At 37.3% G+C, this 14,536-nt stretch overlaps 1 protein-coding gene across 1 annotated transcript in view; it reads right to left on the reverse strand.

The window, feature by feature from the left end:
- The window catches only part of LOC140138580 (gamma-aminobutyric acid type B receptor subunit 2-like), a 36,550-nt gene that overhangs the window by 15,511 nt on the left and 6,503 nt on the right, over positions 1–14,536 (reverse strand). The window contains exons 2-12 of the mRNA XM_072160379.1: positions 12,624–12,728; positions 11,741–11,806; positions 9,789–9,986; positions 7,764–8,009; positions 6,044–6,104; positions 3,842–4,040; positions 2,882–3,075; positions 2,229–2,312; positions 1,552–1,717; positions 613–745; positions 291–446 (exon numbers count right to left, since the gene is read on the reverse strand). Of these exons, the coding sequence (XP_072016480.1) occupies positions 291–446; positions 613–745; positions 1,552–1,717; positions 2,229–2,312; positions 2,882–3,075; positions 3,842–4,040; positions 6,044–6,104; positions 7,764–8,009; positions 9,789–9,986; positions 11,741–11,806; positions 12,624–12,728 (1,608 nt within the window). The remainder of the gene's footprint in view (positions 1–290; positions 447–612; positions 746–1,551; positions 1,718–2,228; positions 2,313–2,881; positions 3,076–3,841; positions 4,041–6,043; positions 6,105–7,763; positions 8,010–9,788; positions 9,987–11,740; positions 11,807–12,623; positions 12,729–14,536) is intronic.

The raw sequence follows: 14,536 nt of genomic DNA on the forward strand, positions 1-14,536 counted from the left end.
GTTTGAGCCCGAACTAGTAAAGAAACCAAGATTTTCTGTTAGCCAAGATGTTACTGATTCCATGGCATAAAACATTGTTGCAATGATCTCTTTTATTTTTTTCTTAAAAGCGAAATTGCAATTGTATAATTTTTAATGCAGGCTGTAATTTAATACTATATACGATTTGACACGAAATAAAGATCATTAATTTGGTTTGAAACTTATAATGGTCAGTTGTACAATAAATATATTTGTACAAAAATTGGCATTGTTTCTTTGATTAGTAATGCAGCCATCTAGATACGTACCACTCTTTTGGGAGTTTTAAATGCCGCTATCTTGTGCACTCGCCATGTTTTAGAGAACATTGATCCGAAAGCTAAAACAAATCCCAGTGACAGGAGCCACACTCGGGCTGGAAATATCAGCATATTAAGAGACTTTTTGAACAAATGTGACAATAGCTGAAGAAAATACCAGTACAAGGAATGATAGGCACTGAACACATTCATGAATTATGCCGACAAAATAATGCAAAATTGTAATATTGTTAGATCGTCCTGCACAATTTTAATGACTATAATTATATTTGACAAATTACAATGCAATTACCCAATCTTAAGATTTTACCTGACAAAATTGAGTTACAACTGCCTCTGAAACCAGATTAGAATCAACACCGCCGACAAAAATAGTCGCATACACCAAAATACTCCCTAGTATGATTAGGTTGTTAAGATTGGGACTGGACATTTTCACAAATCTGGATAAAAATTGGTAAATTAATGTAGATAATTTTACAGGGGAACGAAGAACCATAAATCTCATACTAGCACAGGTTAACATGAAATTGAAGTGAAACATAACATGCATAGGCAGATAAACCAGAGAAAAAAAATTCCGGACATACTTGCCAGTGCAAGGACTTGAACCCCAGACCACCCGGTTGCCGGGTGAACGCTCTAACAACTGAGCTACACAGACTGTCCCTGATAAACAGGGCTCAAGACTGGTACTCATGGATAATGAGCAGTCAGAGCTAGGGTAAACAGTACAAACAACACACAGCACACCAGCGTACGAGATCAATTAATGATGCTTACCCGCCAGCCTAATATAAATTTATATCATACAAAAAAGAGGAGAGGCTCGTGCATCGCACACTGGAACATAGAAACATTCAAATATTACCAACTAGCGCACGAGATCTTATTTTACAATGAAATTACAAATTGCTTGAGAAAGGTGACATGACAGTGCAATATACACTTTTAAACTTTTAAAAGGTTGTCAGAAGACGTTTAAATGTAGGATTATAAAAAGGGTATATAAAGGGCATAAAACGTTTTTATGACATCAACAAACGTTTTTTGATAACCTACTGCAAATATACAAAAAAGGGAAGGGGCTCGTGCATCGCACACTGGAACATAGAAACATGAGGTTAATCTGGTCAAAAACCCACATACAGAGGTCAACATGGGGGAGGGGGTCATTGTATGAACCATCCCACTGTCAAAATATGGGGGATTTTCTACGCGTATGTATATATATTGCCAATCGACCTACCTTTGTTTTCTGTATTTCAAGTTCAAAGCTAAAAAGAAGATCGCCAGGAGGATTCCTATACTAGCCAATATACTCATGGCTGCATACAGGGCTACACTGATTCCGTTATGTACACGTACAACGTTTATGATAACCTTAGGAGTGTGATCTAACGGTACTTGTCCTCCTGATGAAAGGAAATAAAGGAAATAAAACAAATTCTAGCATATTATTCATATTTTGAAAGCTATTTTTGATATTGGAAACATCACGCAGTGACAAGAATCGGTTTAAAGTGAAGAAGATTATTGGTTATGAGATGCGACTAACATTTACATATTTAAATAGGAACACTCCCAATTTAGCGAACATTAATAGAATTTATAATCTGAATTTGTTTAAAAAACTGTATAAACCATTAATGTGGTTTTACCATATTTATCCCATGCCCAGGAAGTGATTGCTTTCTTCATTATTTTAAACTACCAAAACTAGCGAATTTCAAATGTCGCGAGAAAAAAACTCTTCATAAATTCTATAGTCGCGGATTTGGCAACCTGTAAACGCAAGTTGCGAAATATTCACAAGGCAACCATTTGAATGTTAACAACAGTATACCAGATATTAAGAGATGGCTGCTTTGTAATGCCACTATAATTCTTGATTACGAATAGAAGAGTCACATTGCTGAAACATACCTGGCCAAATAAAGTTTCCTACCATCTCAAAAACACCACCTTCTTCGTTATCGGTAAACAATGCCACACGTCTCTCGAGGAATTCTGAAAGAATGATTAAATCAATATTATGTGATTTGCATAAAGAATGGATTCCTATTTAAATGTTAATTTCCACTGATCACATTGTCCCTTTATTTCGAGCCAAACAAATGAGGTAAAGACAAATGGCGATATGCACACATTTTATACGTCATTGATTCAATGATTCAATGATACAAATACACGCGATGTATTTAGCCATCACTCGATTGGTGAACTCTGAATAAAACCGGAGATCTCCAGATTTAATATAAAATTTTAAATCTTACTGTAATTAAAGCACTTCAGGCTTAGTCTTTCACATGGTACTTTAGTACATAACTGGGCATTATATCATGCAAATTGATTGTTGACAGCTCCAAAAGACCCCCTTTACTTGTTGGCAGCTCTAAGAGACCCCCTATTACCGGCAGCCCGTCAGCTCCAAAGGTTTCACCGCCTCAAAATGCCAAAATGTATGATGTAGCTCCCCCACTCCCCTTCAGAGATAAAACTATTCTGGGATCAAACAACAAAAGGACAAAGTGCTAATCTAGAATTCAAAACGAAAGAATACATCTTTCTCAATGTACCTCCTTCCATCCTACATATAAATGGCAAAGGAGTATCGCATGATATTGTTTTCCAACCGTTGGTGGCGTCAGCAGTCATGAAAACACATTCATCAGCACCGTTAAGTTCACTTCCAGCGGGTATCCACACTCTGTCACCAAATCTTGGGTCTTCCCATTCGTAGATTTGATCAATCTTTTTCAGACCAATAAACCTGCAATAGAATAATCACAGGGAGGCCACTCAAGTTTTACAGTGTACACATGCGTGACTGGAGATTTTAAAAACATACCCTAAACAGGATTTGCCCTTTTCAGTCAAATACACCCCACGAACGCGGGTTCGTAAAAAATTTTATTTAGGATTGTATCCTACCTAAAAGATATTCCTAAGCAGGGTTTTATCTGCGAGGTATTATCCTTACAGGTTTTTGATAAAATAAATTCTTATGGTACATTATTTTGTTTATGATTTTATGTATGGGTGATGGTCTTGATTCAAAACCTGCTAGGCAAACAAGCTTTGTGAGATAGCGGGATCATTAAAATGACCCATAAATGCATCAACTACAGGTTTAAAAACAACTCTTTTTCTTGAAAGCAGGCGTTTGTGACTCCCTAAACGGGTTTCGCGTGATTCGCGTTCATGCTCTAAAAGGGACCCTTAATTCGCGTTTTTCTGGTGAAACTGTGAAACTTGAGTGGTCACACGAGAGATTAATGCGCAAAAGTGCGCAAATTGTTGGTGAACAGGCCTGTACCCAGACTGTTTATCCCCTCCAAAAATCGCCTATTCGTTGAGTTGGGACTCGATACCTGCATGCAGTAACTTATTATGCGATTATTGACGAATCCATTTTGCCCAAGCTTGATTATCTATTATACGCAGTCGAGCTCAATCGTAAGACTGAAGACTCAGATAACATCGCTAATGGGTAGTTTGCAATTGTAATTGAAATTTAATGCAAAGACACCACGTACCATTTATGTCTTTCAGTGTTATCGCTGCTTGTCTGCAACGTTTCTAATATAAAGTCATACTCCGTTTCATTTACAACAGCGGTTATGACCGACCCAATACTTTTACAATGTTCAGCCGCCAGCCAATATGTGAGAAATTGGTTTACAAATAGGAAACACTCTTCTTCGTACAATCTCCAGGACGAATGAACACAACCGGCTACAGGATAGAAACACCAGAAATGAAAAACAACGTTAGACACTTGGGTGGAGAGAAGCAATAGAGATAAAGTGCCTTAAGCAGGGGCACAACACGATGGCGCACAGTGTCGACGACATGTAAATAACTATTTTTCCCTGCAATGAATCACGTCTTAATACTCCGTTGGTGAGCGACGGGCGATTGGTATTTCACCGAACGCAAGAAAAGGAATCCTATCTGATTGGCTAGAAACCGATCGCTAGATAGCTCACTGATGAATACAAACTCAGATGTAGAGATGTATTCAATGCCATTTAAATCAATATTCTATTATTGACGCAGATAAAGAAAGTTGAATAGTGTCTCACTATATGGTGCATTGTATTATAGACTTGTGATTTAATATTCTATGCAGCACGTGGATCTGAGGTGAATGGGCATGGCTTGTTCTTTTCATATGATTATATTTCTCAAACAGTTGAATATATCACATTATTATCGTACGATTTAAAAACATTTCGGTGAAATCGAATTTTCGTGTAATAGCAACATCATATGGGGTACTGAGCATGCGCAGATCGTAAAAACTTGTATGAATGGAAACGCTTCGGTATCTCATATTGTGTAAGTGATATGCTTAGCTTGAGTCGCTCGGTCTATCTCGAACAAAATCGCCAAATCTGTTTAAGAATGAGTGGATTCGCCGTACTATCACGACAATTTTTAACACGAAGATATAGGGATGATGACGCTGTGTGGTGTTGTCGCGGCTCGAACCCACCACTTTCCGATTATGAGTCAGAGCCCGTCCCGCTTGGCCACCATGCCAATGGGTATCAATGATGCAAAATTCTTTCCAAATTGAATAGATTGTGGCCAGAGATTGCTCCTAGTGATCGATGATGCACACTGACTGGCACTCGCTTAAGGTGAGTGCAACACATAACGGTATGCAATTTTATACCATGTAATCTGTTTGAATTTGCAACTTTTCAAATCGCATTAAATTCTATTCTATCGTAAATTTCGCGAACATTCAGTTTTACACAGGTGTGGTATCAAACTGTTCTGAGCTAACAAAATTTAAAGCATTAAGGTCGGTGTGAACCCTGGAATTATGGAAACTTCCGGGCGTCATAACTGCTAAATTGTTGGTCTAAAGTATATAAAAGTATACATATTTAGAACACGAAGATATAGGGATGATGACGCTGTGTGGTGTTGTCGCGGCTCGAACCCACCACTTTCCGATTATGAGTCAGAGCCCGTCCCGCTTGGCCACCATGCCAATGGGTATCAATGATGCAAAATTCTTTCCAAATTGAATAGATTGTGGCCAGAGATTGCTCCTAGTGATCGATGATGCACACTGACTGGCACTCGCTTAAGGTGAGTGCAACACATAACGGTATGCAATTTTATACCATGTAATCTGTTTGAATTTGCAACTTTTCAAATCGCATTAAATTCTATTCTATCGTAAATTTCGCGAACATTCAGTTTTACACATGTGTGGTATCAAACTGTTCTGAGCTAACAAAATTTAAAGCATTAAGGTCGGTCTGAACCCTGGAATTATGGAAACTTCCGGGCGTCATAACTGCTAAATTGTTGGTCTAAAGTATATAAAAGTATACATATTTAGAATGGCAAAGACTTGATAAGTTCATCTGTGAGGTCAAATGTGGGCCAAAATGCCATTTTGGCCCAAAATCTAAAAATAACGTTTTTGGCCCACTTCTTTTCGTGCAACGTAACAAAAAAATTCTTGGGCCAAATTTTTTTTAAATTAATTTTTAAAAAACTAGATAAAAATATCTAGGAGCCGTTTTTTCATTTTCGAGAAATTTGCACCAAAATGGTCAAAAAATGCTGAATTTTCAAAAAAAATCATAAAAAGCCAGATTTTCGCCCAAATTTCAAACCTTAATATCTATGTTATTGCTTTAAATTAATTGTGCTCAAAGTTATAGCAGCTCCAACTTGGTAAGAACCTTCCTTTTTGATGTGTTTAAATATACCTTGTAATTGTCGGATTTCTATAATTCCTACACGGTCACCATCGCGAAAAGTCACAGGACCCTGTGGAAATAATACATGATAAACTGCGTTATGTATTATGTTGTTTAGTTTGGCCATATAGTACTTTCGTCCCCCTGATGGGTACCGATGGCTTTTTCTATCATACTCTAGAGATGATATGATAAATTGTATCGATAATGAATACCTGCATTGTGCTTTCACTATAATTGAAGACAGAATTAAAAAGACTATTTTTCGTATGACGTCTTGTTAACAATACCAAAAATGCCGTATTGCACAGGTCAGTAATCAATCATGTCGCCCCTTTGCCCTGATGTCAGACGCAAACTAGTCTTTTTAATTCGGTCTTCAATTATATCGTTTATTATTTAAACAAAAAACAACGATAGCACCATACAGTTAGACTCTTTTAGAAATAATTATAAATTATAAATAATAAAAAAGAAAAGAGAATCTTGACCGGCCAACCCTAACCGGGGTAACGCACCCGCCCGCTTGACAGCGGTATACTGCCTATACAGGGATTACATATACATTTGAATCCTATTTCACTGTCTGCCACCCATTGAACCCAAAGTTTAAAGAGTCGACACCAAATTACCCACTCTTTTAGCTTTTTTTATTAAAAGGTTTCACACTGAACAACCCCCTAATTTTGAAAAAAATAGAAATGGAGCATTGAAGGTTCAACACCACTAATTATGTATTACACGGGTTTCAATGAGAAAATTTCGAGTGGAATTTTATCATATTCAGAACTCTCACAGTTAATACCACTATAATATCAGGTGAAACTATATGATTTAGATGCCAAATGATCAAAAACTCAACAAAGGTTGACCTGAGAATGTTCTTGTTTTAACGCACTGAACCGTAAACACCTTAAAGGCCCATTCAGTGATTTGCTCATCCGGACGATCGTAAAAATCATCAAAATTCAGATTTTGGTTCCTTTGTCATTGTCATAGATGTGCTAACGTAGCCTGCAGTGGTTCAGCCGAAAGCCGTATATTTAAGACAAAATAATACATTTTACACAAATCTGTAATTTAGATACTGACATTATCTAAATTAGCTACATGTATTTGAATGGGGCTTCAACTTCGTCAGTACTGCTGTTTTCTTCGTTTTTTTGCCAAATTTGTCATTTCAAAAATACCAAATGACAATTTGAATGACTTATCCTTCACTTTTAAGCAAATTATAAACAATTTTTTTGGCACTTGCGCTGGGATCACTGAATGGGTCTTTAAAATGGCAGTGCGCCCTCGAAGCTGAAAGTTACAAGATGTTAGGGCGAATATTTAATAAAAACCGAAGCCGTGCGTATGAATTTTGGTACTATTCCAACAAATATGTCATATAATGAGAGAAAATATACCACTTTGAAGTATCAAACCCTAAAAAGTACTTTTTTGGCTATATAACTTGATCAATTTCAGCGATTTTAATGCAGTCTTTTCAGATGCCATGAAAACAAATCGTTACTCGTCGTATTTGCATGTATCGCCCAGGCCTATTACTGGTATGTAACCTGAAAGGATATGTTGCCATCTACTATTAGTATTACCGCACTTTTTGAGTTATTGGAGTCTTGATGGGCCCTTAAAAGCAAAGAAAAAGACCTTACTGGCCCCTCAAAAAAGAAGTCATTGGATGTAAGCTTTGAAAAAAAAGTGTGCCGGATTATTGTCATACCGATACTCCAGTAAATCTAGTTTCATTCAGCAATTCAAAGAAGATTCTCCCCATTTCTTTGTCATCATAGGTGAAATCTTCCAATCGCAGTCCTTTGGTTTTAAGAACCGACACGGCTTTATCAAGCATCAGTGCAATAGCCCAGGCAGCGTCGTAACCTAGCGGATTATAGGCATTCCATACACACTTGGACCATTCCGGAGCTTTCATGTAGTCAGTGAGCATCTCCACGTATTGTGCAGCCGTCTGTTGAGAAAACGGGATGGCAGACAGGAAAATAAATAAAGAAAAACAACAGCAAAAATGGAGGAAAAGGGGGAAACAAGAAAGAAAGAAAGAAAGAAAGAAAGAAAGAAAGAAAGAAAGAAAGAAAGAAAGAAAAGAAAGAAAGAAAGAAAGAAAGAAAGAAAGAAAGAAAAGAAGAAGAAAAGAAAAAGAAAGAAAGAAGAAAGAAAGAAAGAAAGAAAGAAAGAAAGAAAGAAAGAAAGAAAGAAAGAAGAGAAGAGAAGGATGAATCTAACAAGCAAAAGAAACAAACAAAAACACAAATAAACCTATATTAGTCATATAGAAGTAAAATCCTGGAAGCTTGGTGTTACTACATTATTGTTTTACAAATCTGTTTCGTAAGGGCCGAATGGCCCTCACTCATCAGAAACTAAATGCAGAATGAACATCACAAAATAATTTCCTATACCAGTTGCTATCATGTAACACATGATTAGTTATACATAAAAAGATCATATAAAGTGTTTACAATTAATTATTAGTCATATATAAATATTATTTCTTCATTCTTTCTTTATTTCTTTTTTTTTATCTGGATGTCTGGTCTGTTTTTAAGCTTCTCTTTTTTAATTCCATACCCAAATCTGGTTGTAATCTAGTATATCGTGCATGTTGTCTTATGTCTAATTGCTTGCCACCATCAATATGAGGCACTGATCTAAACCTGTCTATTTTTGTCTTCCTTTTTATTGAATAAAAGTGATGTAAGATTGATTGGTATTTACAAATATGAACATAATCATAATATACTCGATAACAAATTTAATAGGAGTTAATATTTTTGCCCAAGTTAATCGATCATCATTTCTACCAAACATTTTGTAATAATAAAACAATTTGTTTCATCAAGTGTTTTATCACAAATTTATTAACATTTAATTAATAACATACCTCAACATACGTGACTTATATTAAACCACCGCCCTATTATTTTCCTATGCTCGACGTCGTATGCTATTATACATGTATTTTGGTATTGCTCAAATCAATCCCATCGTAACTACTACATATTTTTTGTTTCAATAAGGTCTACAAGCCAGTGGCGTAACCAGGATTTTTGGAACCGAGGGGGCACAACTTGTAAATGTACCGACGGAAATATTTTTTTGCCGACGGAAGTTGTAATTTGTTGACCCAAATATTTTTGCATGGTTTGAAAAAGTGAAGAGCAAACATAAAAACACAAAATATGTCTAATTCACAATTTTTCATCATTTTTTTTTACAATTCTCCCCTTTTTTCTTTCACCCTGAGTAAAAAATCATCTATTGTTAACCCATTTTTTTTTTCACCAACGCCTTCCGTCTACCGACGGCCTTACATGAACCGACGGCCATGACCAGCAGGGGGAGTATATCTGTAAATATTTGCAATTTGGGAAAATACAAAAAAAAAATGGTCGGATTCATAGAACATGGTTTTCTTTTTTCGTCGCCTATAATATAAAATATTGTTTTTGCAATGCAGGATGTTTCTGCTAACTATGAACGGATATTACTACTCTGTTCTTGAAATATGGTGCGCTGTTGTTAGATAATCTCTGACTACACCATCTGGGGTAGTCGGATGATAAAGTGCATTAGACAACTGTTCTAAACAGATACCAAGATTTTAAGATTCCAAAACAAAAAAATGTTTATTGGTACCGAGATTCAAGAAGGAGGATGAGGACAAGGACGTGGACAAGGGGAGATCGAAGAGGATGGGAGGAGGGAGAATACAGGTGCAGTTACTTACGATATTTGCAACAGTCAGTTCAGAACTGGTACTTAGTTGCAAACTCTCCGTAGAGATATAGTATGAACTTCGAGCAGCTTTACGCATTTCTTCCAAGGTGCAATCCACGAAGTTGTCTTGTTCTTCCCACCATTTCTGTGCGTACCATCCCACAAACATCCACATATAACCATCGCCAACCATATTGTTCTTGTAAGCCTATAAATGTGAATTTTATTGACTATAATAACAAGTATAATAACACATACCAGCGACATTCTCTTCTGCAAGAAGTTCTCTTCTGCAAGCTGTGGGGATGGGGGTTAAGCGAACTTTGTCACATATTCAAGGGTGTCTTTCAAATAACATGCTCTAAAAAGGCTGAGGAAAACAGTAGGGAAAAACTTAAATATGCAAATTTTCCAGCTCGCTGCAATCACAACATAATTCTAGACACATATATTTGTAACCATTAGCATTTTTTTCAAAATTGACTTACTTTGGTAACAAACTACTAAACACATGAGTAATGCGGCCTAAACACGTTCAATTTTATCGATCAATATTATAAGACCCTAGATAAAAGAGTGCATACAAAATCTACCATTGTGCACTGTACCCACGAACATTTATAGTGCTCAATAATATTGTAAATTTTGTATCCACTCTTGTATCTAGGGTCTTTAAAATTGATCAATACAATTGAATGCGTACAGGCGGCATTAGAAATATCGATCACCATCAAGTGGTATAAAATATGCGCTATTGTGACCGTGAAATTTCAAGCATGTATTATTGTGACCGCGAAACAAACAGATAGGCATTTGTAAATCTGCCCTGTTGCCTACTTTTAAAAACCAACCGGCGCACAGTGTCATCGCCCCGATATCTTCATGGCAGAAATCGCCATGGTAGATTGAATCCACAGCCACGCATGGCCATTATTTATCGACCTGTTTAATAGTTTTGAGTCGCATAATATGCCGAAGGACATCTGACTAAGGCTACTGACAATAGCCCCGATTAGCTTGGTGACTGACCTCGCTGTGTGTCAGTCGAGCATGGTAGCCACAGGTCATATTCTTTTAGACTACCTTCACGATTGGCCGATACACTGCGCTATATAATTCGGCACATATAAATCAGAATTATTGCGGAATTCTTGTCAGTTTTTGACTCAAGACGCAAGCTACTGTCTCAAGACGCAAGTTAACGACTATCATATCTGTTCAAAATATATATTCATGTGCAAGGAACAACATCTGGTTTCTTTATACGAAATCATTTACGGGAGATATTCATCATTTTCTACACCGGTATCCAAATATTTTCTTCTCATATCAAACTCGTGCATAGCAAATTCACGTGTACCGATCCCGGGTATTTATGTTAGTATCTCTGCTGACAAAGTAATTATTAGCCAGGCGATGTCGGTGTGCGGCGGTTGCTATTCATGCATTTTTGAATATTTATATAGGAATGACCTCTGATAGCCGGACGTAATTGTACAGAGCCGGCTGTCGAGTTTAGATTTTATCCCTTATTATTTTAGAATCAAACATGGAGATGAAGTCCACTGAGATAAGTCCACGTGAGTAAGTGTTTATCAATATCGTAATTTGCTAAACAAAAGCGTTATGCCCCTGTCAGACTTTCCGGTCGATCCTTCATGTAATTATTTCGCGTAACTCTAACCCTAAGTCAAACCCTAACCTTAATCCTACTCATAACCCTAATCATAACCCTAACCCTAACCCTAAACTAACCTCTGTTGCGGTGCCTGCAATGCGTGTGCGTTACGCCACTCAGCGGCAAGCGACATGGCAGTATGAAACCAGCATTACAGAGTTTGTTTACTCAGGTGGTTAGGGAATGCATTATGGGAAGGACGAGTGGATTTATTTAGAAGTAGGCACCAAGTGGTTTGTCGATGTCTAATAAGAATGAATTATTGTTGATTATTTATAATTTACCTCACATAAAAAACGTCTCGCTTTTGTAGCATACATATTTACTGTTATAATCCTGGCATCAACCGCCTGTAAAGGAAATAAAACGGAAATGAAACAAATTGGGCTATCAATTTAAGATCCACACTCCCCTGTGGAAGATATTTGAAATATCTTCCGAAGGGGGAGTATGAATTTCAAATGGAATGAACACATTAGGTATTGAGCTTCATTTCATTTTCATACAACCTATGAGAAAGTTCAACAGAGGGAGGGCGAGTTTCGAATAACGTTTGCTAATGTGCTAATTCCATTTGAAATGCACACTCCCCTGTGGAAGATATTTCCAAAATATTCCACACGGGGAGTGTGGATTTTAAATGGATTAGCCCATTGTCCTTACTCTACGTAAAGCTTACCGTACATTAGACTGCTATTGGCGAAAATTATTCGGTTTTGGCTACTGGACGTATCAATTAAGTCCCAAATTACGCTTGCGTACATTCACGTTAGCACGCACCAGTTACGCATTACGCAACGCGCAACTAGCATGGTGCTGTGCTGTAATTCTACATCAATACACAATGCGTTGAGTCTGATTTTTTCGCCAATTATATGGGCTACTTGCAGGAAGGAGATTTGTTTAAGTATAGGAGATAAGTTTAAGTTAACGCTTATAGGTTCGAAGGGCATATATTTTGTAAACCTGAGGTGCTAGGTTCGATTCCCAGATGGTATCACTTTTCTACTTGTCTCCTTTAATATTTGCGACGGCGAACCTGGTGCAAAATTATGTTTATTAGAAAAATATATTTTTGGAAATGTTGCAATATTGTTTTAAGTACTGTTATTCGCCTATCTCCTCCCTGTAAAATGCTATAGCGACTTTGGTTGACTTTGAGCTTACCTTCAAATTTTGAATTTGATGTGAAGGATCATCGGAAGCGAAGGTTTCTGATGTAAGGATCGTCATATTGGCTTCGTGGAGTCTTCCAATGAGATCATCAACCACCTGTGAAGTAAAGATTTGGAAGAAGAGAAATTGAGACCTGAAGTGAAGGATACAAAGGAAATTTGCATATAATTAAGGCTGGTGTTAACCCTGGAAATATGAGAGCCTCAAGTTATTAAGTAAATACTATACATGGATAAGCCGTTTATACTGTTTATGAAACCTCGAAAGCAAAGGGCCCCACTTTTACCTCGGACTATGACGTCACAGTATGTGTAGTAGCGTTATTGCCGCACACGTGTATGGCAAGCCAAGGGGTCCAAAAGCGTGGAACTGCTACGCGTAGCTTCTTTCTCGTTACGTGCAGCTTATTAACCAATCAGATTCTCGGTTTTAAACACGTGGAGCTGATGTAAACATCCTCTCTCACAAATATTACGTTGTTAATTTTTGTAAATGAAAATATCTGTAGTATATCAGCAAAAAATGGTATAGGTGCTATTAAAGTAATATCTGAACAGAATGATGATTGTTCTATATTTAGGGGCTATCATTTTCTTCGGAAGGGGATCCCAAATGTAGGGGGTCATACTTTTTTGGAAAGAAAAATAAGGGGTCGGGGTCATAATAATTGATAATGACAAAATGTAGGGAGTCACAAGATAACTACAGATAATGTGTTTATTGTATTCAAAAAGACTGATTTCAATACAATTTTAGCCTGTCTAGGGGGTAAGGTGTATCGGTGGTGGGAGTCGGGGGTCATAACATTTTGATGCCGAAATAGTGAGGGCCGCAATTTTATTGACGCCGACTTTTTGTAAATTTAGGACCCCCCCCCCGTTCCGAAAAAAATGATGACCCATTTTACTCTCTCCATATTTACACAGTGGCATGTGATATCGTTTTCCCTGCAATATCTTTACACAGCGCTTTACATCAGTAGTAGTTGTTGTTTGACCTTCATATCCCCTGCACCGCTAATACAGCCCGAGTATAAAGTTACTTGCTATTAAACACGGTGTAAACTTGGAAACATTAAATAAATATGCTTTGTGTCATTTTAGCCAGGCATTAGCAACATGTTCTCTTGACACGTGCTGTGATTTGGCCTCCTTCACCCGTTCGTTATCTATGCTAATTCCGTAAATTAATTACAAGATAATAATTGTGAAAGAGGATACCTAGCACTATACTACGCGCAGCTAACAACCCAACCACGTGATTAAATTTGACTATTTTGATTGGTCAAACAGCTGCTCGTAACGAGAAAGAAGCTACGCGTAGCAGTTCCACGCTTTTGGACCCCTTGGCTTGCCATACACGTGCTATGTATTAATCGGTTAATAGACCAATTCAGTATCGAAGTTACGTAATGTTACTATGTCAACGGGATCACGCGCTAGAGTAATGAACCACGATCGAAATGATCACCACATAAAGTATATGGCACTCGAAGGCATACCAAAGTAGCGTGATCCGGTAACCAAGAGAATTACGTAACCACTTCGATGCTGAATACCTCGGACTATGATATCACAGTATGTGTAGTAGCGTTATTGTGCCTATAGGCCTACAGCCGCACACGTAGACTAAATGCTTGTCAGACCAAATGGTTTGTAGACCAAATGGGTATTAGACAAAAGGTTTGTAGATCAAAGTAGATCAAATGGGTATTAGACAAAATCTTTATTAGACTTATTGGTTATAGACCAAATGGGTATTAGACTAAATGGTTATTAGACTGAATGGTTTTAGACATATTGGTTATTTTTAGACTAAATGGTTATCGGACCAAATGGTTACCATTGGTCAGCGCAGACCAAATGGTTATAGGACCAAATGATTATTGGACGTAGTGGATATAG

This window comes from Amphiura filiformis, chromosome 2, assembly GCF_039555335.1.
Source record: "Amphiura filiformis chromosome 2, Afil_fr2py, whole genome shotgun sequence".
In the NCBI taxonomy this organism is placed as follows: Eukaryota; Metazoa; Echinodermata; class Ophiuroidea; order Amphilepidida; family Amphiuridae; genus Amphiura; species Amphiura filiformis.